The sequence below is a fragment of the Cucurbita pepo genome, chromosome 13 (genome assembly GCF_057944985.1).
Source record: "Cucurbita pepo subsp. pepo isolate OVF chromosome 13, ASM5794498v1, whole genome shotgun sequence".
Lineage (NCBI taxonomy): Eukaryota > Viridiplantae > Streptophyta > Magnoliopsida > Cucurbitales > Cucurbitaceae > Cucurbita > Cucurbita pepo.
Window position 1 is genome coordinate 12,205,427 of NC_141810.1, and position 26,541 is coordinate 12,231,967.

Genomic DNA, 26,541 nt, shown 5'->3' on the forward strand with positions numbered 1-26,541 from the left:
AAATTTGTGAGAATTGGAGCGTTGTTCTTTGGATTGTTCTATGGAACTCTTTAGAAAAAGGGGATTTATATTACGAGGATGAGCCGATAGTGACACCAGAACTGTCCAAATTTTGTTGCAGACTCAAGAGAGAAGGAGAAAGGGTATGCATATATGAACACAAAAAGCCTCGTACCGATAGTATTCAACACCTCCCCTCGAACAACGTACCTCTCCGCTTAATTAAGGCTCGACTCTTTTTCTTCTTTTAGAGTCTTAGTCTTTTTTTACTATGCCTCCGAGAAAGCAAGACTCCTTTTCTTTTGGAGTCCTATATTCGACATTTGAGGATTTACCGATCTATTGGCATGGTTAAAGCATTGCTCCTCGACTCCTTTTCTTTTGGAGTCCTATATTCGACATTTGAAGATTTACCGATCTATTGCCATGGTTAAAACATTGCTCTGATACCATGTTAGATGAACGCAACTCTCGGTATAATATTGTTCATTTTGAGCATAAGCTCTCGTGCTTTGCTTTGGGCTTCCTAAAAGGCCTCATCCAATTGAGATCGTATTCCTTGATTATAAACTCATGATCATTCCCTAAATTAGCCGATATGGAACTTCATCATACAACATAAACGCCCATGACTTTACTTTGGGCTTCCCAAAATGTCTCGTATCAATGGAGATAGTATTTATTGATTATAAACTGATGATCATTTCTAAATTAGCATAACTGAGTATCATATAAAAAAATTAATGTTTAGATATAAATCACGAAGACAAGAGATATAGAGATTTATTAGACATAAAATTTAAAATTATGAAAATTAATATTTTAAAAGTACGGGAACTAAAAAGATGAAAGTACGACTAAAATACGTCTTTTTATTTTTTATTTTTTTAATATATAAATGAATAGAGACAATAATCATTCACATTGTAGCGTATTTTAATTATTTTGAGAGAGGAAAAATTTCATGGAAATTATAACCCATTTACAATTGTCACCTAATGCCTTCCAAATTAATTTGTTTTGAATTAAAAAATTAATAATAAAATTATTTGTTACTAAAATTTAAATTAATTTAATATCCAATAAATATATTAAACTTAGAAATTAATTGCAAATATATAACAAAAAAATTACAAAATTTCATTTTAGTCTTTGTAACTTTACTTGTTCGAGAAGTTACCGTTATTTTAATTGGTGGAAATAATTTGACTACTATTACTATTCGGTAAAAACTTATAATAATTTTTTAAAAAAAATTATCATATTTTAACTTTTTTTTTAATTATTTAATTTTGAAATTAGTGAAAAATTAGTAAAATTTGTAATATTTAAGTTTTGAATTCAATTTAATAAATTAAAAGGGTTAGAGTCGAAATTAATACAATAAAATTAAAATTAAAATTATTTATTATTTTTTAATTTTATTTGGTTGAGAATAAAAATTTGTATGAATAATGATGACAATCAGAATAATGGAAAGGTAATGACTTCAATAGCTGGCACACTCCATGAGTGAGGGAGGACCAATAAATGGAATTGATGAGAAATTGCAAGTTAGTCCTTATAATTAAATATAATTTCATTGTTGTCCCCATGAATTATAGGTATTTTCATTTGCTTCCCATAATTTTAGAAAAAATTAATTTAATCGATAAGTCCGGGTCTATTTGGTCTCTAAATTTTTCAAAAATATATAATAAAAATTTTTATATTATTAAGTTGGTAAGTTCAAAAATATATTAAAAAAATTTAAAAGCTAGACAATATTTTAGGGACTGAACTTTTAATTTAATAGAAAATATCTTCGCTCCCAATTTATTTTTATTTTTATTTTTATTTTTATTTTTAAAAATTTAACGATTAAAAAAAATAATTAATAATCATGATTTTTTTTTTTTTTTTTGTTAATTGTATTTATTGGAATTTATTCATAATATATAACAAATTTATGCTTTATTTCAATAATGTCCTAATTGAAATTTAAGAATAATTAATTTCACACATTCCGATAATTTATATTTATGTGATGCTGCTATACATTAAAGTCAACTTATTTTAATATTTAATTCCATATATTTTTTTTAATGTGTTATTTTTATTCGATATAATTTTTAAATCATCTATTTTCGGGATACTCGAAGGGACCCACGCCGGTCTCAAACTCGAATTTAGAAGACATCTAGCGTTTTTGGTATTAAGTTCACTTGCAGATTCAAATGAGGAGTTTCTAAGTCGATACGACTAAGAGATCCTCAATTACAAAAATTACGAGTTTTAGGACATAGATTCCAACGAGCTGAGCCCTAGGTGAGTATCTAAGCTGCCTCAATAATCGACGTGCGGTCTCGACTCGTCTCAGACGTCGACACGCGTCAACTCAACCTTCAGCTGTCGACTTTTGTTAGCTTGAAGTGGTTCATTTTTGTTATCTTTTGTCTTTAGAGTGAATCGTTAATGGATGATCGATAACTGGAGCATGCAAGAGTCATGTGGCTTTAAGGAAATAGATTCTCGTGTCTATCATAACCGATGTTGGCGGAGTAAATAACTTACAATATCTCCCTAAGATATATAAATCAAACAAAGGAATCTTCTTAGGATCCTCATAAGATAAGCATTTGACAAAAGGGATTTTGCAATCAAATAATGTAAAAGATAAGAAGGAAACGTATAGAATTGGTTCATTCTATATTTATTGATTTTTTTTTTTTTAAATTGATCAATAAATTGTAACGACCCAAATCTACCGCTACAAGATATTGTCATCTTTGGGCTTTACCTTGAGGAGACTTTCGGGCTTCCCCTCAAAGCTTTAAAAGCGTCTAGTAGGGAAGGTTTCCACTCCCTTGTAAAGGGTATTTTGTTCTCCTTCCCAACCAATGTGGGAGGTCACAATCCACCCCACCCCTTCAGGTCCAGTGTCACAATTGCACTTTTGATGGCAGCGGACTTGCGATTGTACGACACTCACTTTCCAACAACAAGTGAGCTAAGCCAATTTGTTCTTGCGTCGCCTACGGCCAATCGACGTATGCTCGAGCCTCTGGCCTCGATTTTAAGAGAAGGTTTTAGAAAACGAGGGCAAAGAGAGATTTTTGAAAGAGACGTTATATAAGCAAGCAAGAGAGAAATAACAACTGCTCACAATATATAACCTTGGGTAGGGAGAAGGACAACTAGTCGTATCCCCCTGTAGTACATTCTGAGACATTTGGTTGGGCTTGTCATGGACATGCGGCCATAGGCAACACGCCTTGGACAAGCATGACCGTGACACCCAGCATTCTCTCTGGCACTCGTTTCTTTCTCCAATCGATGTGGGACGCCACCAAATCCACCCCCTTTGGGGCCAGCGTCCTTATATAATGGGTGTTTTGTGCTCCTCCTCAACCAATGTGGGACATCACAATCCACCCCCTTTTGGGGCCCAGCACTCGGGCACTCGTTCCTTCTCCAATTGATGTGGGACCGCCACCAAATCCACCCCACTTTGGGGCCCAGTGTCCTTACTGACACATCGCCTCGTGTCTATCCCCCTTCGGGGAACAACGAGAAGGCTGGCACATCGTCTGATATCTGGCTCTAATAGGCGTCTATCCCCCTTCGGGGAACAACGAGAAGGCTGGCACATCGTCCAGTATCTGACTCTAATACCATTCGTAATGACCCAGATCCACCGCTAGCAGATATTCTCCTCTTTCCGCTTTCCCTTTCGAGCTTCCCCTCAAGGCTTTAAAACACGTTTGCTAGGGGAAGTCCCTTATGGTGCTTTGTTCTCCTCCCCAACCAATGTAGGACATCACATAAATATTTTTGTTTTCACAAAAAACGACGATGACGAGAGGTACGATTTTTTGAAATCAACCTATCACAAGAATAGTTTACCCTATCGACAAAAGTCGGGACTTGAAAATGAATCATCTAAATGAAACGATCGTCAGTTAGGCTGTCTTCACAATACTAAATTAACCCTATTTTCGTAGAGTATTCATAAGAAAGAGACTTAGAACAAATAATTTCGACCGACCAATAAATACCGAATCTTTTTACAACACAACAATATTTGTGTAGCAATAAAAAGCCTAAAAACACATATAGATTAGAATAGGTGTCCTATTTTTCTCCATGGGTACCATAGTAAAGAAGGTTTGTGGAGTTATTGAAGAGGATAAAAGGGGTAAAAGTGATGGTCCATTCTTCATTGGGAACAAATTATTTTTGCATTTTTTTTAGCGGAATTTCTTCGATACGTAAACCCAAATAGGCTTTTGAGTCGTCTCTTTTGATGAAATCAAAGATTCGGGTTTTCGAGATGCTAGCTAGATTAGGTTTTAAAATACATTTGATTCATAGTGTCTTAAAAGTTGACGGGTTGATCCCAAATTCTTTGTGAGAACCCACATAGATTAGAGAGAGGAACGAGTGCTAGCGAGGACGGTTGCCTCGAAAGGGGATGGATTGTGAGATCTCGCATCGATTGGAGAGAAGAACGAGTGCTAGTGAGGACGTTGGTCTCGAAGGAGGGTGAATTGTGAGACCCCACATCAATTGGAGAGAGGAATGAAAGCTAGCGAGGACGTTGGGCCCGGAGGAGGGTGAATTGTGAGACCCCACATCGATTGGAGAAAGGAATGAGTGTTAGCGAGGACGTTGGGCCCGGAGGAGGGTGAATTGTGAGACCCCAAATCAATTCGAGAGAGGAATGAGTGTTAGCAAGGACGTTGGGCTTGAAGGAGGGTGGATTGTGAGACCCCACATCGATTGGAGAGAGAAACGAGTGCTAGCGATGACGCTAGGCCTTGAAGGGGGTAAATTGTGAGATCCCACATCAGTTGGAAAGAAGAACGAGTGCTAACGAGGATGCTGAGTCCCGAATGGGGTTGTACTGTGAGATCCCACGTCGGTTGGAGAGGGGAACGTCACATTCTTTATAAGGGTGTAGAAACCTCTCCCTAGTAATGCATTTTAAAAAGAAGCCCCAAAAGAAAAACTCCAAAGAGGACAATATCTGCTAACGGTGGACATCTGACACGACAGTCACTTGATTTTCGTACACAGTTATGATTACGATCGGCTATAGAATACCGTATAGCCTTCGGGTGGGAGACAACTGTAGCAACAACAGCCGAGCACGAGGGTGCCTTTCACTTGTAATTAGCCACTTATATGTTTTTTTTTTTAGTCCTTCTAAATGTTTGAAATTATAAAATTGCTAGCTTTTAAGTAACGACTTCGACTTCAATACATACGAAAAAAATCGGATCGTTACACGAAACTTGTAAAATTTAAAATTTTTAACCCAAAATAGAAATTAGGTGGAAAGTAAAGGACCAAACATAAATGATTGTAGGAAAAAAGAATAAATAAATAAAACAGTGGGGGGCAAAAAGCAAAGTGATAAATTTGGGAGGGCATCATTGAAAACCCAGAGCCCACCCATTTGTATGAAAAAGCCCATTTATCAGAGCGAGGTTTTAGGGTTCTTGCTCCTTTCCCTCTGTTTTTGTTTGGCTTCGCAGGATTTCCGTTCTTCACCGGTCCCTTTCCGGGGGTTTTTCAATATGGTGAGTTCTCATTCCTCTTCGACTCGATGTATTGCATTAAGCTTCCTGTTTTGGATATGTTCGAGAATTGCATGGCTGCAAATTGAATGTATTTAGGCCTACTTTTTGCTCCTCACTTTGCTTTCGAGTGTATGGATGCATCTTTGTTGACAGAATATGGAAGAATTGATTCATTTGAAACCTATTCTTACAGTAAAATTTTTTGTTGTCTTTCTGTTTTTTTTTTAATGATCATCTCTGTTTTTTTTTTTTTTTTTTTTTTTTGTCAACGATTTTTGGGGAAGGGTTTAGTAGGAAGTTACCGAAAGATCATATTTAATAGTGGAGTTAGTGCAATGAAATATTTCTCATTCCCCAATTCTTTAAGGAAAACTGGAAACCTGCTGTTAATTGAGCTTGCAACTTAAATGTTTTCGTTTTTCTGCTTTAAAATGACATCAAATGCATTTGGTAACGAGCTCGAATCACTTTATATCCCCAATAACTAAAATTATCAACAAAAAAAAAAAAAAAGAAAAAAAGAAAATTGCATGCTCAGTAAATTTAAAAGTAGACAAAGGGACATAGTGGTTCAGTTTTTTTTTTTTTAAGCTATAATCAAAGATTTGAGAAAAAAATTCATATTCTTAAACTTTTACAACATAATTTAAAATTAGAGGTTTAGTTTTTTAAACCGTCAAACGTTTGAGATTCCAAGACTAATCTTTGTAAATTAAATTAGCTGTAAATATAGTTAGTAACCATATAAATAAAGAGAAAATTTCATATTCTAGCATTTAAAGGGCATCTTATAAGTTAAGTTAAATGTATATATCTTATAATTATTAATGGGTCTGACAAAGCAGCAAAATAATCTACAAATGGCCTCTCAAGATAATAATTATTGATTGTAGATAATTTTTCTAATACTTTTTTTATGTCTATTTTTTTTGTAGAGGGTTTTTCACGTATTGATTGAAATTTAAGCTACTTATTTAACTTAGGTTTCATTTGATAACAATTTTATTTTATGTTTTTAAAACTTGTGCATGTTTCCTCCTAAATTCTCTATTTGGGTTCTTACATATCTTAAACAATTTTTTGAAAACTAGTGTTAGTTAGCTGAATTTTTTAAAACCAAATTATTATTGCATGAGGCCTATATAGCTAATTATGATCTATTTTAAACACCTTGCTGTTATTATATCAGCCACTTAAAGTCTAAAAACCTATATGTAGAGTTTTGTAATTTGAAAAAGGGCAATTCCACTCATCGGAGAAGAAACACCCTTCTTCAGCTGCAAAGAGCATATGGCGACTGAACTAGAAGAATTGATACAGTTTCTCTCTTCGCCCTCACCTCAAGTAAGTCCCATTATGCTTCTCATCTGTTCTTTATTTGTAAAAGCCATTATTATCTGCGAATTCCCCATCTCTTTCGATGTCGATTAAGGGTTTTCAGATATTCATTTTGTAGTAGGTCGATGAGTTGGTGAAATGCAGCATTCAATGCTGTTTTTCATATGAAATGTTAAAATTTAAACCCAATCTATGATTTTATTGCATCAATTTCAATTTACATTCACTTACTCTGTTTTATTTTCCTAGAATTAGATGATTCATTTCCTGTTTCAAGTGTTTCAGAAGTTAAATTTGCACGTTTTGATCCCTGTGACGCCTTTTATTTCTTAGCAATGAGTGATGTATTAAAACTGAAAGTTGAATATGGGAAGTTCTGTGGTTGCCATACGAATATTGTGTTTGCCTCAGTGGATTGCTAATTCAGTTTGCCTGTAATAACAATTAGGTTTTATAAATTTGTAAGTATCAGAATTTTGTTTTTTTTGCTGTATAGTTGAGGAAAGGGGCAATAGATATTGTTCAAGGTTTAACTGGGTCTGAGGATGGGCTGCAGTCTCTTGCCAAGTATCCATCCATTCTGCTACCATCATTAGCTCGACTCTTGAGAGAACAAAAGGTGTGCATCTTTCTTCTTTATAGAGTTGGTTATTAACGCTGTCATGTATTCTTCTTTCTATCATGTTGGATGGCAGAGTTTGAATTAAAAATTCCATTTGTCCTAAACGTTATGCATAAGCAAACAACTGAACATCTCAGAGAGTTTTATTGAACATGTGTTCATAATAAACATCAATTATTATTCCTAACTTTCTTTCATTATTACACTGTGTTAATCTTGCTGATTATTGATAGGCTGGCAAAAGTTGTCATAATATTTCCTGCTGATTATGGTTTAAATATAACTCATGCTTTACACTAGGGAAATTTAGCGTTTCAATTTCATTACTTCATTTGCATCATTAAGAAGGTGGGTTTCAAGATTTATGATGGGATGCACTAATATTATGTAATTTCTTTTAACTGTCGCAAAACCTATTTGGTGGATATTATTAATTTAAGGAAGTTGGCCATGCGTTGGTAGTATGGTTCAAAGTATTTGGCAAAAGTTACTCATAGAATATGAATAATTCCGTATTGATATATTGTCCATCATTTCAGGATGTTGCAGAACCTGCAGCTGAAGCTCTTGTTAATCTTTCACAAAATTCTGATCTAGCTGCAAAGATGATAGAATTGGGACTGATTGGAGCAGTTATGGATCTTTTGTATAATGTGGACTCCAGCATTAGACAGTTGCTAGTAATGCTTCTGGTTAATTTAACACAGTTGGATGCTGGTATTGCTTCGTTACTGCAGGTGTGCCTACATTGTTACAGTGGCCTTGTCTTTGGTTAATGTTGAAATGAGCTATTTTTTTAATTTGTTTGAGAACATTTTAAGGATTTTCTTTTCAAATAGTTTAGGCTTTCATGATCTTAATGAACTAAGAAAATAGTTCTTATGGTTATCAATTCTGCTTCATAGACTGGAGATGACAAGATGCAAGGTCTCTATGTTATGAAGATTGTCAGATCATTTTGTCGTTCGGAAAGCGAATCCAGTGGTATGTCTTGCTTCTTCTCTACTTCAGTGTGCTTTGGACGATGTGTTACTTTTCAAGAATTTTGGACTCCATATTTATAATATAAAATTTAAATATTTAGGGTCGCAAGGTTTTAAACTTATATTTGTTTCTTCTTAGATCTCCACTTGCAGTGGTTTACCAACTTAATTTGCTGTGCTGCACTTGGAAATGTGTTTACCAGTTCTTTGGCCTCTCTAGAAAATAATAATAATAATAATAATAAATAATTGCAATACCTCAAGGCCAGATCCTTTGCAGCCTTAACCTAACCTCTCCAAACATTAATGTTGTATAAAACCCAACATTGACATCCTTGTAATTTAAAGTACATCAATTTTCTACATTAGTGATCTATAGTTTTCAGTGTTCATTTGATGTTTTAAATTTATTCTCTACTAGATGACCCCTTTGAGCATGTGGCTTCCATACTTGTAAACATATCAAAGAAGGAAGCTGGAAGGAAGCTTTTACTTGATCCGAAGCGGGGACTTTTGAAGCAGATAATTAGGCAGTATGATTCAACTAGTCAACTTCGGAAGAATGGAGTAAGTCCGATGGATGTCTAAAGAAGTTCAAGCTTCTAAACGAGGTTATTGTAGAATTACTTAATTACCACTGCTAACTTTTTTCTTTGAACAAGAAACCACTTTTCAATGTGTTTAAAGGAAGACAAATGTTCAAGAATAAAAGTTCACGATGGGAACAGAAAAAGACAAAACAACCAAAAAGAAAGATGCCCTAACTAGTTTACATTTTGATTGATGTACATGATTGGTACCAACATATTATTTTTATTTTTTTGGTAATTTGGGAAACTAAGACATGCTTGTGATTGGTTCATTTACTCATTTCAGCCCAGATTCCAACTCTATACGTATTGTTCAATTATTTACAATTTAGATATAATCTAAGTACATCTTCAATCGATGTTGGTTGGATCACTGGACTCATGTCTTCATTTGATTTGCTTGTTTAAGGTATTTGGAACTCTCAGAAATTGTTGCTTTGAAGCAGAAGGCCAGTTACAAAATTTACTCTTGATAGCGGAGTTCCTTTGGCCAGCTTTACTTCTCCCTGTTGCTGGGAACAAGGTAATACTTTTATGTACTTCTTAGAGATCAAAATGGAATGGGCTATTTGGCAACTCCCTTGGCTCTAACTAGTTTGGTTATGGTTAGGACTAGGGTTCCATAGTTGGAAGTAGGTTGTGCCATTTCAAGGCTGTTGCAGCCAAGGTTTCTTATAAAGGAGCATTGCCGCGTCTACCTAGAAACTAAGTAAACTTTATTTTCAGCATAAATACAGGAACACACACCTAATATTTACTGCAAATATAAATACAGTCCAGCTTGTTGAACTCTGATTTGAATGATCTTTTCATCGCCTGCAGCCAAACTATGTTAGGTTCTCCCTGTTCATATGTATGCAACGTTAAAATTTCACCCCACAGCCTGGAATTGAAACACTAAAAAAAAAAAAAAAAGAATGAGACGACTGAAGACTTTGAGAGGCACCTGCACATGCTCTTTCCTTTTTTGCATTTGTGAGGATTTTTCATATTGATGCTTACAGTCAGTTTCTAGAATTTTTTGTTGTTTTTACTCGAGTAATAATATTTTCTTAATTCCTATTTCTTGGAATAATACAACCCTAAAGTTAAAAGAGAATATTTGTACCAGAGAGGAAATAGTGACAATGGTAAAAAATATACAAGGCAAGTAAGAAGATAGGTAACGAAGGAAAGAGGAATAAACGAGAATATACTAAATATTTTCAGTCTATCAATGCATTTATATCGATAGCGAGAATATTTACTAAACATTTATATCGATGCATTTCTGCGAGCAGGTTTACAAGGAGGAGGATACATCAAAAATGCCACTTGAGCTTGGTACTGCGCTTTCAATTGAGCGCGAGCAAATCGATGACCCTGAAATTCGAGTTCAAGCGTTGGAGGCTATATACATGATCATATTACAGGTTAAAGAGATGAATACATTTCTACTTTAATACCCCTTACATTTTGTTTGTCATCTTACTGTGAAAACCTTAAAGGGTCTATGCTTCTTGGCTCAAAAGTATCATAGTTTCTTTGCTCCTATTAGGATGCTGGCCGTAGAGCATTCTGGTCTATCAACGGACCAAGAATACTGCAAGTGGGGTATGAAGACGAGCAAAACCCAAAAGTAATGGAAGCATATGAGAGAGTTGGCTCCCTGGTAAGCATATCTCTCTAAATCTAGTGTTATTTGTTCATCCTCAGTCAACTTTATACTAATCTTACTTGATTAATCGATCAGCTGATCCATAGCGGTGGCGACGAGGAATCACGCGACTAAGGAGACATTCGCAGATCATACAGCTATGTGGTAGTTGTACAAAGGAGAGGCTGTGGTTTAGTTTTTAAGATTAACTTTGAGTCAATGTTACATTATATGTTTGTTTTCCGAGTTGCTGATGCTTATTTTTTTGGTCAAGAGTAGAATAATCTTTTACATCTCTTAACATTATTCATGAAGCATCCTGTTCGAAAGAACAATTTCTCTACCTTGTTCTTTCTCATCGTTCTTGCACGAAGTTGAGTTTGAAAGGTTACAGATGTCGATTAACTTCATTCGTGATCGACAATTCTATCGGTGGCGAGAGATCATAAAGTTATTCCAAGCAGATCTTCTGTTTTAGTAATATAAACTCGATAAGAAATTATGCATAGGACATATCTTCTTCACTTCATATATAACCATTATACTTAGCAATGTCTCTTTTCACTTTTTTGACAATCTTGATACATCTTTGTACGTCAATGTGTATTTTCGGGATTTATTGACCTTTGGAAATAACCTTTCTCTTGATCTCTTAGCGGTTAGGAACACATAGGAGACCTTACATAGATTTTGACATATCTTCTTCAATGTATTAATAATTATTAAAAAGTATTGTCCGGCGAAACGAACACTTTAGATAGATTAAATCAAATCTTATGAATACTCATCTCGATCTGAACACTATAGGTAAGAAATTTGCATCCTATGACATATCTTCTTCAATGTATTAATAATTATTAAAAAGTATTGTCCGGTGTAACACTTGAGATAGATTAAATCAAATTTTCTCAATACCCATCTCGATATGAACACTATATGTAAGAAATTTGCACACTATTCACATATATCCTGTATGTCCAACAATATATTTTTATTAGTAAAGTTCAAATTTTCGAATCCTTGAAAATTGTAATTTGATTTTTAATTGGTACCTGAAGTGTGAAATTTGTTTATAAACCGTCCATAATAGAGAATAAACTAAACGATTGTGTTAATTAACATATGCCAATTAATTTTTTTTATATATAATGTATTTATTATACTAATGTTCAATTAAAAATTAATTTTGTATGTGCACGACCAATTAGAATCAAATTTAGAATATCCGGACCATATATCAATTGGTTTTTAAATTCAAGGACCAAAAAGAAATTAGTTCAAATTTGAAGGACCCAAATAAATTATAAAAAAAAAAAAAAAAAAAAAAAAAAAAATTGGGGGGCAAAAAGTAAAATGATAAGTTGGGAAGGGCATTATTGGAACATCAAAAGGTGAGGCCCAAATTTCCATAAGGTGTCTACAAGGCCCATCTATTATCCAACTTGAGGCCCAAAACTCAGGCCTTTCAAACTTAAGAAGCCCATTTCTGTACCGCCCCACGCATCACTATATATAAAGATCGAGGTTTTAGGGTTCTTGCTCTCTCCCTCTGTTGCGGTCGTGCGCTACTTTCTTTTGGCTTGCGCAGGATTTCACTCTTTCGTCTGTTCCTTTCCAGGATTTTTCAAGATGGTTAGTTCTCATTCCTTTTCAACTTGATTAATTGTATTGTGTTTCCCGTTTTGGTTATGTTCGAGAATTGTGTGGCCGCGAAGTTGAATGTATTTATGTGTATTTTATGCTCCGCACTTTTGCTTGAGACACTTACGAGTGAGCTGATTCATCTTTGTAGACAGAAGATAGAAGAATTGATGCATTTTAAACCTATTCTTACATTAAAAGCTACGGTTTTGTCTCTGATTTTTCTTCGATTATTTTTGCATTGAAGAATTGAGACTCAGATTTTTTTGTTGTCAACGATTTTTTGGGAAGGGTTTAGTAGGAAGTTAGCTTTATATTATATTTAAATAAGTCGAGTAGGAAGAGGAATACTTGTCGTCGATTTAGTGCAATGAAGTATTTTTCATTTAGGAAAACTGGAAACCTGACGCAATTTGGTGGAAATATGCACAGAAATTTGCACAGCGGTGGATTACATCTGATGCGCCGAACTTCGCAGAGTTTTTATTTTTTGTTTTTCCATTTTCTTTTTTGTCAATGTTGCTGCTGTTTTATCTTGGCGTGGTTTTCTGAAATTGGAAGGAACATTTCTTCATTAAAAAAAAAAAAAAGGAAGTGTATATATATATATGTTTATGTATTTTAACATTATTTTTTAGTACATCCCACATGTGTTCTTAACATTACTTCGTAGTGATTTGAATGCGTCTTTTATGTGTCCTTAACATGTCTGGGAATATTTTTAATAAAAAAACCAAGAAGTCAACTACTAAAGTTACCCATTCAAACACTTGTTGGAGCATGTGATAACTGAGAGGCATATAATTTTATGCTGATTTTGTTTGTTGACTTGTGGTTGTGCCACTATTCTTATCAATTCAATGCTGTTGGTTCATGTTGCAATTTTGTGACCTTTAAACGTTGTTTCAGATTCTGAACTTTTAAGTTATTCAAATGGGGATGTTTTGTTTTATGCCAATAGGTTCTCCAAAACGATATTGATTTGCTGAATCCTCCTGCTGAGCTAGAGAAGAGGAAGCACAAGCTCAAGCGCCTTGTGCAATCACCCAACTCCTTCTTCATGGTATTATTTTTTAATGATATTCTAGTCAAATTCAGCGCATCTGTTTACTATCCTACAGAGTGTTTCTTGGGGCTCTTCTTGGAAGCATATATATATTCTTAGTTAAAGTTTTTTTTTTTTGCCTTGATTTATATTATATTCTGACAAGCTTTCCCTTTAATTGTTGCGTACCCCGTTGGTTTGAAGGACGTTAAGTGCCAGGGATGCTTCAACATGTAAGCCCCATCACTTTTCATTACTTTGTTATATTGATAATTCTCGTAGATTCTGTCTTAAGATGTTTTGGATTGAAAGTTTCTGATTGTTGTTTTGTGATGAAATGCAGTACCACTGTCTTCAGCCACTCACAAACTGTTGTGGTATGCGGTAACTGCCAGACAGTCTTATGCCAGCCAACTGGTGGGCGCGCTAGACTCACCGAGGGATGTTCGTTCAGGAGAAAGGGTGATTGAAGATGCGGGTCCTTGTTTCTTTTCACTGGGATGAAATGACAGTCTCTGTTTTGATCATGGTATATTTATTTTTCGTGTACGGTACCAGACTTGATTATGCTCTCTCCTAAATTGATTATATTTGGCTTTAGAGATTTCTGGTTTTGTTTAAAAGATGAATTTCATGTACTGAACTTTTAGCAGCATTTAGTAATTCTTAGCTTTCTTTTATCTACCCCCATACTTTGTCAAATTTGAGTGGAATAGTTTTGCTTCAGAATCCCTTCTTAACTCTCTTAAGTGATTGAATATCCATGTTCTGCTGGAATTACTCTTACTCTCTTTCATTTACTCACTATAGTCAAGGGTTGTATTGTATCTTTGAGCTTGAAAGAAAATATCTCAAGGTCACTCACAACTCTTTGGCTTTTACAAGAATGCCATTGGCATTTGTATAGCAACAAGTGAGGCACGAGGATTTGAGCTTATGAACTGCATGTATTGAGGCTTGATAGACGGTCTAGTCCCGGAGGAAATGATAATATGTTATGAATAGCCATGATGGTACGTCACAAACTGCATTACACATTCTTATTTTACGACACGTCATGCATATGTATGTCTTTACAAGCCATAAGAATTAGGGAATGTAACGAGATGGCGATATTGCCTTGATGTTAGAGTGACAATTTGGTCCTAAAATGAATTTTTTTGTGAGATGTGATGAGTATGATAAGAGTTATGACCATGAATCGTTAGTAATCCTATGGTATTTTATGATCCATGTACATAACTTATGGTATGGTGACATGATGCTAATCGTAATGTTACGCACAGGCTAGTTACGAAAGTGAAATTTAGAAAAAAAAAATGGCGACATGACCTCTAGTGTTTCGTGACGGTACGGATGGTATTGTTATAATTATGTTTTTAGGAAACTTTGGCGATATAATAACAAATGTTTTGTGACTACTAATATGGTCACAATTTGACGATAAGAACAATAGATGAAATTTAAGGGAAGTTTTCAATCACGACATGCTTGTGTTTGCACTTCCGTACCCCAATAGTAGATGTAATTACTGGATATTTTTATTAATCTTTTCAAGTAAGAGTAAGGACAAGACAAGGATGAAGTTGGTGGTAGAGTCATGGCAATAACATATATTTTTGCTTCGGCTTATTTTGATCTCGTATTACAAACCTTTCATCATACGATGACTCTACTAGTTTGTAAAATATTCAAAGTATTTAAGTGTTGAATTATGTTTATGTGATGTTTTCTTTCGGATCCTAAATGAAATATATTTTATGTTTAAATTTTGTTATCTAGAAAAATTTAAATAAATTTTGGAGTAGGAAAGTAGCACCAGAAAATGATTTTAAATAGGTGGGGCATCTTCCATTTTAACCCAAAGAATCTTTTAAACAACATTTTCATAATTTTTTAATGAGGTGTGAAAATATATTAATTTCATAAATAATAAATACCCTTTATTATACATATTAATTGTGATGGTCAAATTAAATTGGGTCAAATAATTAATAGTAGGTTTGTGAAACTTCCCTTGAGTGAAGGTTATTTTCTCTCTCTCTTTTTTTTTTTTTTTTTTTTTTATTATTATTATAATATATATATAATGAGAGAGGTGATTTATTCCAACAAAACTTGTATTTAATTACTAACTCCTTTTAGGTCTTTTACTTCTTTTAAAGTCCTACATGTATTATTTTTTCTATTAATTATAATAATAATGGTAATAGGAGTATGAATAATATTAATTATAATTATAATAAATAAATTACCGAAAGTTTAAAATTTATTACTGAGGAAGCTCTTATTTTACTCCACCACCGGCAGTGAATATGTTGTAGCATCTCTATTTTTGTTATTATTATGAAGCTTAAGTAGAATGTAAATGAACGGAGACAACATGAGAGTGATCCTAACAAAAACGAAATTATGATTATGAGAGGTTTAAAATAATTGATATTTATTATAGGAATATCTTTAGTAACTTTTCTAGAAAACGTTGAGTGAAGATAAAACCTGTTAAAATGATCTGGATCGTTCATATCATCCGACTTAATCTTAGACTAAATTACTAATCTACCCTTTACATTTTCGATATGCTTTCTACTTAGTTTTTATAGTTCGAGAAGTTGCAATTTAAAAGATTTTATTAATTTTTTAGGTTAGAGTTTATTTTCGGTTTGTCTCATCACAGCCTTAAATTGTTTTTCACCCACCCGAGAATTTTACTTCATTTTTTTATTTAGTCGTAAACCCTAACACGGTGAACGAACACATTAGCTAAATATAAAATATCCCTAAAAAGGTTGATATAGTGATGAAATTGAAAGTTAGTAAAATTAAAGCTTAGTCTAAATTATAGACATTAATTGAAAATTATATAAAGGTAAATAAATTATTAATGGCATGATTTATAACTGCTGCTTTGGTATTAATTGGCTAATAGTTATTAAATAGTTAGCTCAAAAAAAATCAATTTATTTTAATTTAATTTTGAGCATATAAATTAAACCGGGACCTTGGGATGATCTCACATTTAGAAAGAAAAACAAAATGATTTCAAACGGTACGATATGGAGTTCTCGAACGTTGTCGTTTTACAAGAATGTTCCTCTTATCAACAACATGAACTCAAATTTTCTTTTCGGAAATTCTCTGGCCAAGCCCTTTAAAGCTCGTTTGGTAATATTTTTCGTTTCCATCGTTAATGTAAAACACCTGAAGAGTGTACTTTTTTAATCGTTCGTTTATTTACAGCTCTACTCGTGGATTAGCCTTTTTTTTTTTTTTTTTTTGGAAATTAATTTAGCATTTAAAAGTCCACAAACCTCGTTTGGAAATTGCATCGTGTGAATCAAAACGGGAAAATGAGTTGAATCATAATCAAGAAAAAACTGATATAGCCATCGATAATATCGACGTTGAGGTAAGCTCCTCTTTTAATTTTAGTGTAACGACCCGACTTTCTCGACTCGAACGGATAAAGATCGTGACTAAAAAATGGACTTAAATATTCCAAACGCCGTCGTTTTGCAGGAGTATCTGGGAGAAGATGAAATTGTCTTTCCATCTCAGGAATTTTGTCAACAAGCACATATTCCAACCACTCAAAAGGTCCTCTCTTAATTACAATTATTTTCTCTTTTATTATAATAATAATAATAATTATTATTATTATTATTATTATTATTATTTATTTTATTTATTTTTGGAAAATACTTAATATTATTAATTCTTTTTTATTTATTATTTTGGAATTTAGTATTTGGATATGTACAAAAAATCGATTGAAGAACCTTCAGAATTTTGGTCTGAAATTGCATCATCTGAGTTCTATTGGAAAAAGGAATGGAATCGCCATCAACCCTTCTCTCACAATCTTCATATTTCCCAAGGCAATATTAATATACAGGTAACCCTTTTTATTTATTTAATAAATTTGAATTTGTTCGGCATGTTATTGAACTAAGAATAACAATAATACTGATCAATAAGAGTCGGGATTCAACATAATATTATCGAACATAATCTGAACATGTGATGTCTCATATTGGTTAGGGAAGAGAACAAAACACCATTTATAAGGGTGTGGAAACCTTCCCCTAACAGACACGTTTTAAAGCTTGGAAGGGAAGCCCAAAAGAGAAAATCTAAAGAGGACAATATTTAGGGGTGTACATCGAACCCGACAACCCGGACCAACCCCAATCCGAATTATAGGGGTTGGGTTGGGTTGGGTTGGGTTGGGTTGGGTTGGGTTGTTTTTTCTGGACCCGGAGTGTCTTGGTTCGGTTTTCGGTTCATAGGATAAAAAACTCGGATTAGACCCAGAACCGAGTAAACTTATAAATAACATTTAGTGGCAATTTTGATTTTTTAAAGTATTCCATGCTCCGGTTCGATCCAAGCCGAATTCATTTTTTTATTATTTTGTTTGTTTTTTTTTATTACTTTATTATTTTTAGTTTCTATTATTTTGTTTGTTCTTTTTATTATTTTGTTTTTTTTATTACTTTATTATTTTAGTTTCTATTATTTTGTTTGTTTTTTTTTATTACTTTATTATTTTTAGTTTCATTTAAATATAAAAAATTACATCCATATTTCATTTGGTTATATTTCATATTATTTTTTATTCACATTATCTAAGGGTAAATAAATTAACAAAAAAAAAAATTACCTCAATATTTTATTTTATTTTTAAACATAAATAATCATACTCTATAAGTTTTATTTTAATTTAAAAATATGATTTATGATATGTTATTTAATATGATTTAATATTTTATATTATTTTTACCCACGTTAAATAAATTAACAAAAAAAATTATCTCAATATTTCAAAATTACCTCAATATTTCATTTTATTTTTAAATATATTGTTTATAAGGTAAATAAATTATATTTATTTATTTTATACTAGGTTTATAATAGGAATAAACGAACGAATCACACTCTATAAATTTTATTTTAATTTAAAAATATGATTTATGATAAATTATTTAATATGATTTTGGAGTTATTTTTATTATATATATAGTTTCTTTAAATTAATCCTTTATATTGATTTTTATTTTTATAATCTATTCTTACTTTTCTTTTCTTTTTTTTTTTTTTTTAAATTTAAAAAAACTTAAAACAAAGTTAGCAACCGGAGAACCCAACCCGAAAATCTAGGGTAGGGTTGGGTTGGGTTGTGAAAAATTTTGGGTCGGGTTGGGTTACCAATTCGACCAACCCGAACTTTTGGGTTGGGTCAAAAAAATCTCTCAACCCGGACCATGTACACCCCTAACAATATTTGATAGCTGTGTGCTTGGGTCGTTACAAATGGAATCAAAGCCAGACACCGGACGATGTGTCAGCCTTCTCGCTGTTCCCCGAACGGGGGAGACACGAGGCGGTGTGTCAGTATGGACGCTGGCCCCAAAGAGGAGTGGATGTGGTGGGGGTCCCACATCGATTGGAGAAAGGAACAAGTGTCAGCGAGGACGCTGGGTACTCTAAAAGGGGTGGATTGTGATGTCCCACGTTGATTGGGGAGGAGAACAAAACACCCTTAGGTGGGTGTGGTGGAAACCTTCCTTTAGCAGACACGTTTTAAAACCTTGAGTCGTTACAGAGCAATCTTTTAAGTTTTGATCGACTTTCGATATCACCGAAAACACATACTCGATAGCTGAAAAACACGAAATACGAACGAAATGTATATTTAAATCTCGATTATTATTATTTTTTTGGAGCAGTGGTTCAATGGTGGGATTACAAATATTTGCTACAATTGCATAGATAGGAACATAGAAGGTGGATTGGGAGACAAAATTGCAATGTATTGGGAAGGAAATGAGCCTGCTTTTGATGCTTCTTTAACCTACACCAACCTCCTTCACCAAGTTTCCCAAGTAATTATTTATTTATTATTATTATCGTTTTTTTTCTTATATTTTAATAAAACAAATTAAAGGCACTTTGAGAAAAAAAAAATTAGTTAAATAACGTTTCTTTTTTAAAAATAATTTTTTATTTTAATAAATTCCAAATGATAAATTTAACGAAAATTTTATTTTAATAATTAAATTTTAATAAATTGCAAGTGATTTTAAATCTTTAAAAACATTTTTTATTTTAACAAATTTTAATAAATAGAAAGGGTTTAATTTAAATTTTATTTTTATTTAGAGATGCTTTTAAAATTCAAGCTAAAATTTGAAATTTATATACAAATAATATTTTTAGTAATTTTATTTTTAAAATTTACCTAAAATTTTCAAATATTTATTTATGAAAAAAAGCAAAAAATATTTTTAATAAATTCCAAGTGATAAATTTAATAAATTATTTATTTATTATTATTATTTTCATTTTTTTTCTTATCTTTTTGTTATTTTAATAAAACAAATTAAAGGCACTTTGAGGAAAAAAATAGTTAAATAACCTTTCTTTTTTTAAAATAATTTTTTATTTTAATAAATTTTTAATAAATTCCAAGTGATAAATTTAATAAATTTATTTATTTTAATAAATTCCAAGTGATTTTAGATCCTTAAAAACATTTTTTTATTTTAATAAATTTTAATAAATAAAAAGGGCTTAATTTAAACTTTATTTTTATTTAGAGATGTTTTTAAAATTCAAGCTAAATTTTGAAAATTATATACAAATAATATTTTTAGTAATTTTATTTTTAAAATTTACCTAAAATTTTCAAATATTTATTTATGAAAAAAAAAACATTATTTTTAAGTAAAAAACAAACAATTTTTATTATTATTAAAATATTATTAAACGGGACTTTTTTATTTTATTTATTATTATTATTATTATTATTATTATTATTTTTTTGTAACAATTTAAAATCGTAATTAGGTTGCTAATTTTTTGAAAGACATTGGAGTAAAAAAGGGAGACACTGTCCTGATTTACTTGCCAATGATTATGGAACTTCCCATTGCAATGCTAGCTTGTGCTCGCATAGGTGCCGTCCACTCGGTATATACACTATCTCTTTCACGTCTTTCACGTCCCTAAATTTTAGTATTTAACATTTTAGTTTCGGTAATTTTTATTTTATAACAATTTAATACATACCATAAAGAATTTATCAAAATTAGACGTTGTTTTAAAAAAAATATGTGATGGGCTCACTCAATAGAAGTGTAGGATATTAGTAACTGATAAGGCAACCCTAATTCTCATCCCAACGATCCAAGCTTTTCTTGAAGCCAGACCTTGAATCAAAGTAATTAATACCTCCTTATACAAAATTTGGATCAACCAAGACATAAGATTAGAATTAGATTACCTCTCAAATCTAGAAGCAAGATTTGGAAACCTTGTTCTAAATTGAGTCACTCCACAATCGAACTTGATCAAGCCTTGATTGAAGGGCTCGAAGAATGGTTTGAAACAAATGACAAGATTGATGCTCGGATTTCTAACAAAAACGTCTCAATTTGAGATCTGAATTACATTGATCTATGAATATGATTTTTACACATATTGTGGGTATTTATAGTTTCTCGAAACATGTTTGTGGCAGAGATTTAATCTCGATCCCCTCTAATCTCCACAAAAACGAAGTCAAATTGACCATTTGACCCTTACATAATTTATCAAATGAAAAATAGTACATTCCAACCAATGTTGATGTCTGCTAAGACATACTTCAAATCAATTAGGCTTTTCTCACATAGGTTTATCCCTGTTGTTGACATTTTTTTAAATATTTTTGTCCATTTGGAACAACTGATTCGAGAACATAATAATAGATTTAATGTCTTTAAACCGAAATATTTAGGATCCCTTGAGACTAGCAGCAAACTGGGTGGGGAATCTCCGTTTAAACGAGGAATTAGAGAATGAACCGTAAGAGATTTCTCTCTGTTAGCTAAATGGAGACAGGGACATTATAAAAATTTGAAAAAAAATCCCTAGTAGGGAACTTGATTCCCGTAAATTCTCCATGGAAATTCCCGCCCTGATTCTCACGAAAATAAATGGAAAATTTCGTGGGGGACAATGATTGGAATAGGAAGCAGAGACAAGAACGACAAAGGTTTCTCCGTCCTGTCCCTCTATCGATACTTGACTCAACTCCGTTCTTTCTCTAACTCAGCTAACCGCTCATTCCTAATCAAATCAAGTTCATAGTCAAAGAATCCCTAAAGAAGCACGATGTGGAAACGGTTTACACAATTTCATTACCTAAACTTTACTCAAACCAACTAACCGTACATTTACGACCATTCATTTCATGTCATTCTCTCGTTCAAGTTTGATTATACATATATATAAATTTATAATATATGGTTGGAAAACCATATGTATATTAATTAATGATATTATTTGGCGTATAATATAAGGTTGTATTTGCTGGATTTTCCTGTGAATCACTTGCTCAAAGAATAAATGATTGCAAACCCAAAGCTTTGATCACTTGTAATGCTGCAAAAAGAGGTTCCAAAATCATCCATCTTAAGGACATTGTCGATGCTGCCCTCATCCAATCAGCTAAAGATGGCCATTCTATTGGTATTCTGAATTAATTATTTTATTATTATTATTATTATTTTTTATTAACTCATTAAACTTTTTAAATAATATTTTTTAAATTTTGTTGAACAGATTCGTGTTTGGTTTATGAAAACAAATCAGCTTTGGATAAAGAAAGCACTCCCTGGAAAGAAGGAAGAGACTTATGGTGGCAGGTTTTATTTATTTATTTATTTATTTCCTTTTTTCTTTTATTATAAATAGAAATATATTTTAAAATTGGAATTTATTTCATAGTTAATTCACTAATTATTTTTTAATTTCTATTATTATTATTATTATTATTTTAGGGTTTAGGGTTCTTTCCGCTTAAAAACAAAAAAAAAAAAAAAAATCCCCTTAAATTTTTAATTTAAAAAAAAAACTAATTTTGAGTTAATTCACTAATTTTTAATTTTATTATTATAATTTATTTCATAGTTAATTCACTAATTATTTTTTAATTGCTATTATTATTATTATTATGTTAGGGTTTAGGGTTTGTATTTTTTTTCCTTAAAAAAAACCCCTTAAATTTTTAATTAGAAAAACTTAATTTTGAGTTAATTCACTAATTTTAATTTTTAATTTTATTATTATAATTTATTTCATAGTTAATTCACTAATTATTTTTTAATTTCTATTATTATTATTATTATTATTATTTTAGGGTTTAGGGTTTGTATATTTTTTTTCCCTTAAAAAAACCCCTTCAATTTTTAATTAAAAAAAAACTTAATTTTGAGTTAATTCACTAATTTTTAATTTTTAATTTTATTATTTATAATTTATTTCATAGTTAATTCACTAATTATTTTTTTAATTGTTTTTATTATTATTATTATTATCTTAGGGTTTAGGGTTTGTTTTTTTTTTTTTTTTCTTAAAAAAAATCCCCTTAAATTTTTAATTTAAAAAAAAAACTTAATTTTAAATTAATTCACTCATTTTTAATTTTATTATTATTATTTTAGGATGTGATTCCTAAATATTCAAAGAGTTGTGACGTGGAATGGGTTGATGCTGAGGATCCACTATTTTTGCTTTACACAAGTGGGAGTGTTGGAAAGCCTAAGGTATTTAATTTTTCTTACCCTTTTTAAAATTTATTATTATCTAAATTTTAATATATGAGGAGGAAAATGCATATTTTTAGGGTTATACTCGAGTTGAGTTAGATCGGAGAAATCTTTTGAACGGACTCAAAATTTTGGGTTGGTTGAGTTAGTGACTCGAATAACCTGAATAAAATTCACAACTCAACTCAACCCAATCTGAGTTGAGTTCAAAAAAAAATTTGGATCAACCCGAATTTCAAGTGGGTGGGTTGATGATCCGACAACTCAAATAAAGTTCACAACTCAACCCAACTCTCTATTTTCAGATTATCAAGTTGTTTTTTTTTTTCCATTATTTAAAAAAAAATCTGACTTATCTACCGCACATGTTATAGTAATAACTAAAATCTCATAAAACTTAAATATCAAATATTCACGAGTTACAACACATCACTAACATTGGTTACATCTGTCAAAATTCTTAATCTTCTTCGTACTAATTTTAAAAGTATGATGGAGTTGGATTGGGTTGGGTTTTAACTTTATTTTTAGATTGGTCGGGTTGACCCGATAAGACAAATGTCAACCTACAAACAAATCAAAAAAATTTATTAGATAGTTTGGATCAGTCGGGTTCTTGGATCATATGAACACTCCTAATATTTTAACCATTTTTTTTAATTATTTAATTTTATATATGGATTAGGGAGTCGTTCATACAACAGGTGGATACATGGTGTACGTTGGTACTACTTTCAAATATGTTTTCGACTATAAACCTTCTGATATTTACTGGTGAGTATGATCGTATATCTAAGTTTAAATTTTATATTTTACTCATTTAAAATATTTTATTTTAGTCTATCGAATTTAAATACAATGTATAATCATGAAATAATATATAATTAAATTAAATAGTTTTTTTTTAATGACTAAAATAAATTTTTTAAGGTCCACGGCTGACTGTGGTTGGGCTGCGGGGCACGGCTATGTGACGTACGGACCATTGCTTAATGGAGCCACTGTCGTTATTTATGAAGGGGTAATTACGTAATTAAAAATGTCTTCAAAATTATATTTTTAATTTTTATTTAATTTTTAAATAAAAATTTAGGGACTAAAAAAATTATATTTATTTAATGCGTGTAGGTTCCAAATTATCCAAATTCAGGGAGGTGTTGGGAAATAGTGGATAAATATAAGGTCTCCATTTTCTTCACTGCTCCCACTTTGCTGCGTTCTCTCATGCGTGATGGGGACAAGGTAATTTCCTTTATTTATTTATTTTTTTTAAAAGGGTAATATTGTAATTTCTAAGATCGGCACAAATGCAGTATGTTAAGCGTTACTCTCGAAAATCTCTACGGGTACTTGGAAGTGCAGGCGAGCCGATTAATCCAGCTGCTTGGAGGTACTTAAATTTATTTATTTTTAATATAATAATTACGGGGACGGAGATTGAAAGGTAATACATGTCAATTACTGTTATGTTATAATATATTTGTATGTATAGGTGGTTTTACGAGGTGGTGGGTGACTCACGGTGTCCTATTTCGGACACGTGGTGGCAAACTGAGACGGGTGCCGCTATGGTAATTATTTTATTTATTTATTTTTGAGTTAATTGCATATTTAATTATTAATTAATTAAAAATCATATATGGTTTATGGACGTAGATTACTCCAATTCCAGGGGCATGGGCACTGAAGCCTGGTTCTGCTACTTTCCCATTTTTTGGAGTTCAGGTTCTCACCTAAAACGACACCGTTTATCATTTCCATTTTTTTAAAAAGAAAAGTTGCAAATTAATAATTTTTAAATTTTTTTTATTATTTTATAATAAAAAGAAAGGGAATTACCTAATGACGTAATATATTTATGATATACCGATGATATACATTGATATCTTAGACGAAATCTAACTCGAGCCGAACCAACCTACTTACACGTCGATGCAGGCCGTGATCGTGGATGAAGAAGGGAATGAAATAGAAGGAGAAGGCAAAGGGTATTTATGTATAAAAGGGTCATGGCCAGGGGCATTAAGGACACTTTACCGAGATCATGATAGATATGAAGCCACATATTTCAAGCCATTTCCTGGATATTATTTCACTGGTGATGGTTGTACAAGGTAATTTTTACATAAATACCCTTTTGTCTGTTTTTTTTTTTTTTTTTTTCTATTGATTTGGTTTAGATAGTAATTTTGTATCTTAATCTTCGTGTTATTGTGTGCGACATTTAGAGATAAAGACGGATATTTTTGGATTACTGGAAGAGTCGATGATGTTCTCAACGTTAGGTACATATATTTCATTTCTTAGATCGGAGAATATTATATCTTATATTCTCTCGTTAAAAAAATAACATTTTTTTAAAATATAATACTAACGGTAAGCGTATTTTTTAATTTCTTAAAGAATTTAAAAGTTATTAATGAAAGTTTACGAGTATTTTTGAAACATTATTGAATGTTTTAACGATTTTCATCTGAGTTTTTTTAAAACTTTTTAAAAAGTTTAATGATATTTTTTTTAGACAAAATATAAAATTTAAGGAGCTTAAACACAAACTTTGTTCTAAAAACTTTACATTATGCAGTGGACATCGAATCGGGACAGCAGAAGTGGAATCCGCATTAGTTTCACACCCTCATTGTGCAGAAGCAGCAGTGATCGGCATCGATCACGAGGTCAGAGACAACTATAGTTAGTTCTCTACTTCGTTTTCGACTATCAAATCAAAATTTAAAGACTAAAGTTAATAGTTTGTTTAGGTTAAAGGCCAGAGCATTTGGGCATTTGTTACGCTCGTAGAGGGAGTTCCTCAAAGTGAAGAGCTCCGAGAAAGCCTAATACAAACTATTCGAACACAGGTTTGTTTGTGATCGTTTTCATAAATACGAACTTTTTCAAAACGATCGTAAAATGAACGAAAAATTTTATTGTCGCACTTCTAGATCGGAGCATTTGCAGCACCTGATAAGATCCATTGGGCAAATGAGCTCCCAAAAACAAGGAGCGGAAAGATAATGAGAAGAGTTCTGAGAAAGATTGCCTCCAAGCAATTGGATGAGATTGGAGATACCTCAACGCTTGTAGACCCTGCTGTCTTATATCAACTTATTGCACTCGTCCATTCTTGAGTGACCCGTCAATAAAAATGGCTTTGAAGAAAGCTCAATCCGAGTTAAACGTTCACAAAATTTGAAAGAAATGTATACGTCCGATCTGACCTAAGGGTTACAACTTAAATGAAGAGTACGACTACTCTGATGGCTTGTATAGGAATGTCGATAGCATTTGACTAGAGTATTTAAAAGTAGTCAATAAGTACTATTTTATGTATGCGTATGCTGTGTGTTGTTGGAAGAAAGTCCACATCGGCTAATTTAGGGAATGATCATGGGTTTATAATCGAGGAATACTCTCTCCATTGGTGTGAGACCTTTCGAGGAAATCCAAAGCAAAACTATGAGAGTTTATGCTCAAAGTGGACAATATCATATCATTGTGGAGAGTCGTGTTCGTCTGACATATGTATGTA

General features: G+C 32.0%; 3 protein-coding genes across 4 annotated transcripts; all 3 read left to right on the top strand.

Annotated features, from left to right (window-relative positions):
- Positions 1-5,412: 5,412 nt before the first annotated feature.
- LOC111809378 (ARM repeat superfamily protein) lies at positions 5,413-11,076 on the top strand. Its single transcript, XM_023695828.2, has 10 exons — positions 5,413-5,564; positions 6,783-6,908; positions 7,399-7,521; positions 8,064-8,261; positions 8,430-8,508; positions 8,929-9,074; positions 9,507-9,620; positions 10,378-10,509; positions 10,635-10,748; positions 10,830-11,076. Exons 2-10 carry the CDS (start codon positions 6,855-6,857, stop codon positions 10,866-10,868), a joined length of 999 nt encoding a protein of 332 aa, XP_023551596.2. The 5' UTR covers positions 5,413-5,564; positions 6,783-6,854; the 3' UTR covers positions 10,869-11,076.
- Positions 11,077-12,197: 1,121 nt separating this feature from the next.
- LOC111808031 (small ribosomal subunit protein eS27y) lies at positions 12,198-14,103 on the top strand. The gene is made up of 4 exons (XM_023693803.2): positions 12,198-12,365; positions 13,336-13,437; positions 13,624-13,652; positions 13,763-14,103. Exons 1-4 carry the CDS (start codon positions 12,363-12,365, stop codon positions 13,887-13,889), a joined length of 261 nt encoding a protein of 86 aa, XP_023549571.1. The 5' UTR covers positions 12,198-12,362; the 3' UTR covers positions 13,890-14,103.
- Positions 14,104-16,452: 2,349 nt separating this feature from the next.
- LOC111808731 (acetyl-coenzyme A synthetase, chloroplastic/glyoxysomal-like) lies at positions 16,453-26,411 on the top strand. Of its 2 annotated transcripts, XM_087129624.1 has the most exons (20): positions 16,453-16,584; positions 16,712-16,828; positions 16,939-17,016; positions 17,165-17,314; positions 19,149-19,304; positions 20,269-20,391; positions 21,765-21,933; positions 22,027-22,109; positions 22,908-23,009; positions 23,698-23,786; positions 23,943-24,033; positions 24,141-24,254; positions 24,326-24,402; positions 24,505-24,583; positions 24,669-24,737; positions 24,951-25,126; positions 25,241-25,297; positions 25,597-25,687; positions 25,772-25,870; positions 25,955-26,411. In XM_087129624.1, the coding sequence occupies exons 1-20, from the start codon at positions 16,456-16,458 to the stop codon at positions 26,138-26,140; spliced, it is 2,235 nt and encodes a 744-aa protein (XP_086985750.1). In that variant the 5' UTR covers positions 16,453-16,455; the 3' UTR covers positions 26,141-26,411. The 2 variants fall into 2 exon arrangements, with proteins under 2 accessions (XP_086985750.1, XP_086985751.1); XM_087129625.1 differs by lacking the exons at positions 19,149-19,304; positions 20,269-20,391.
- The last annotated feature ends 130 nt before the right edge of the window (positions 26,412-26,541 follow it).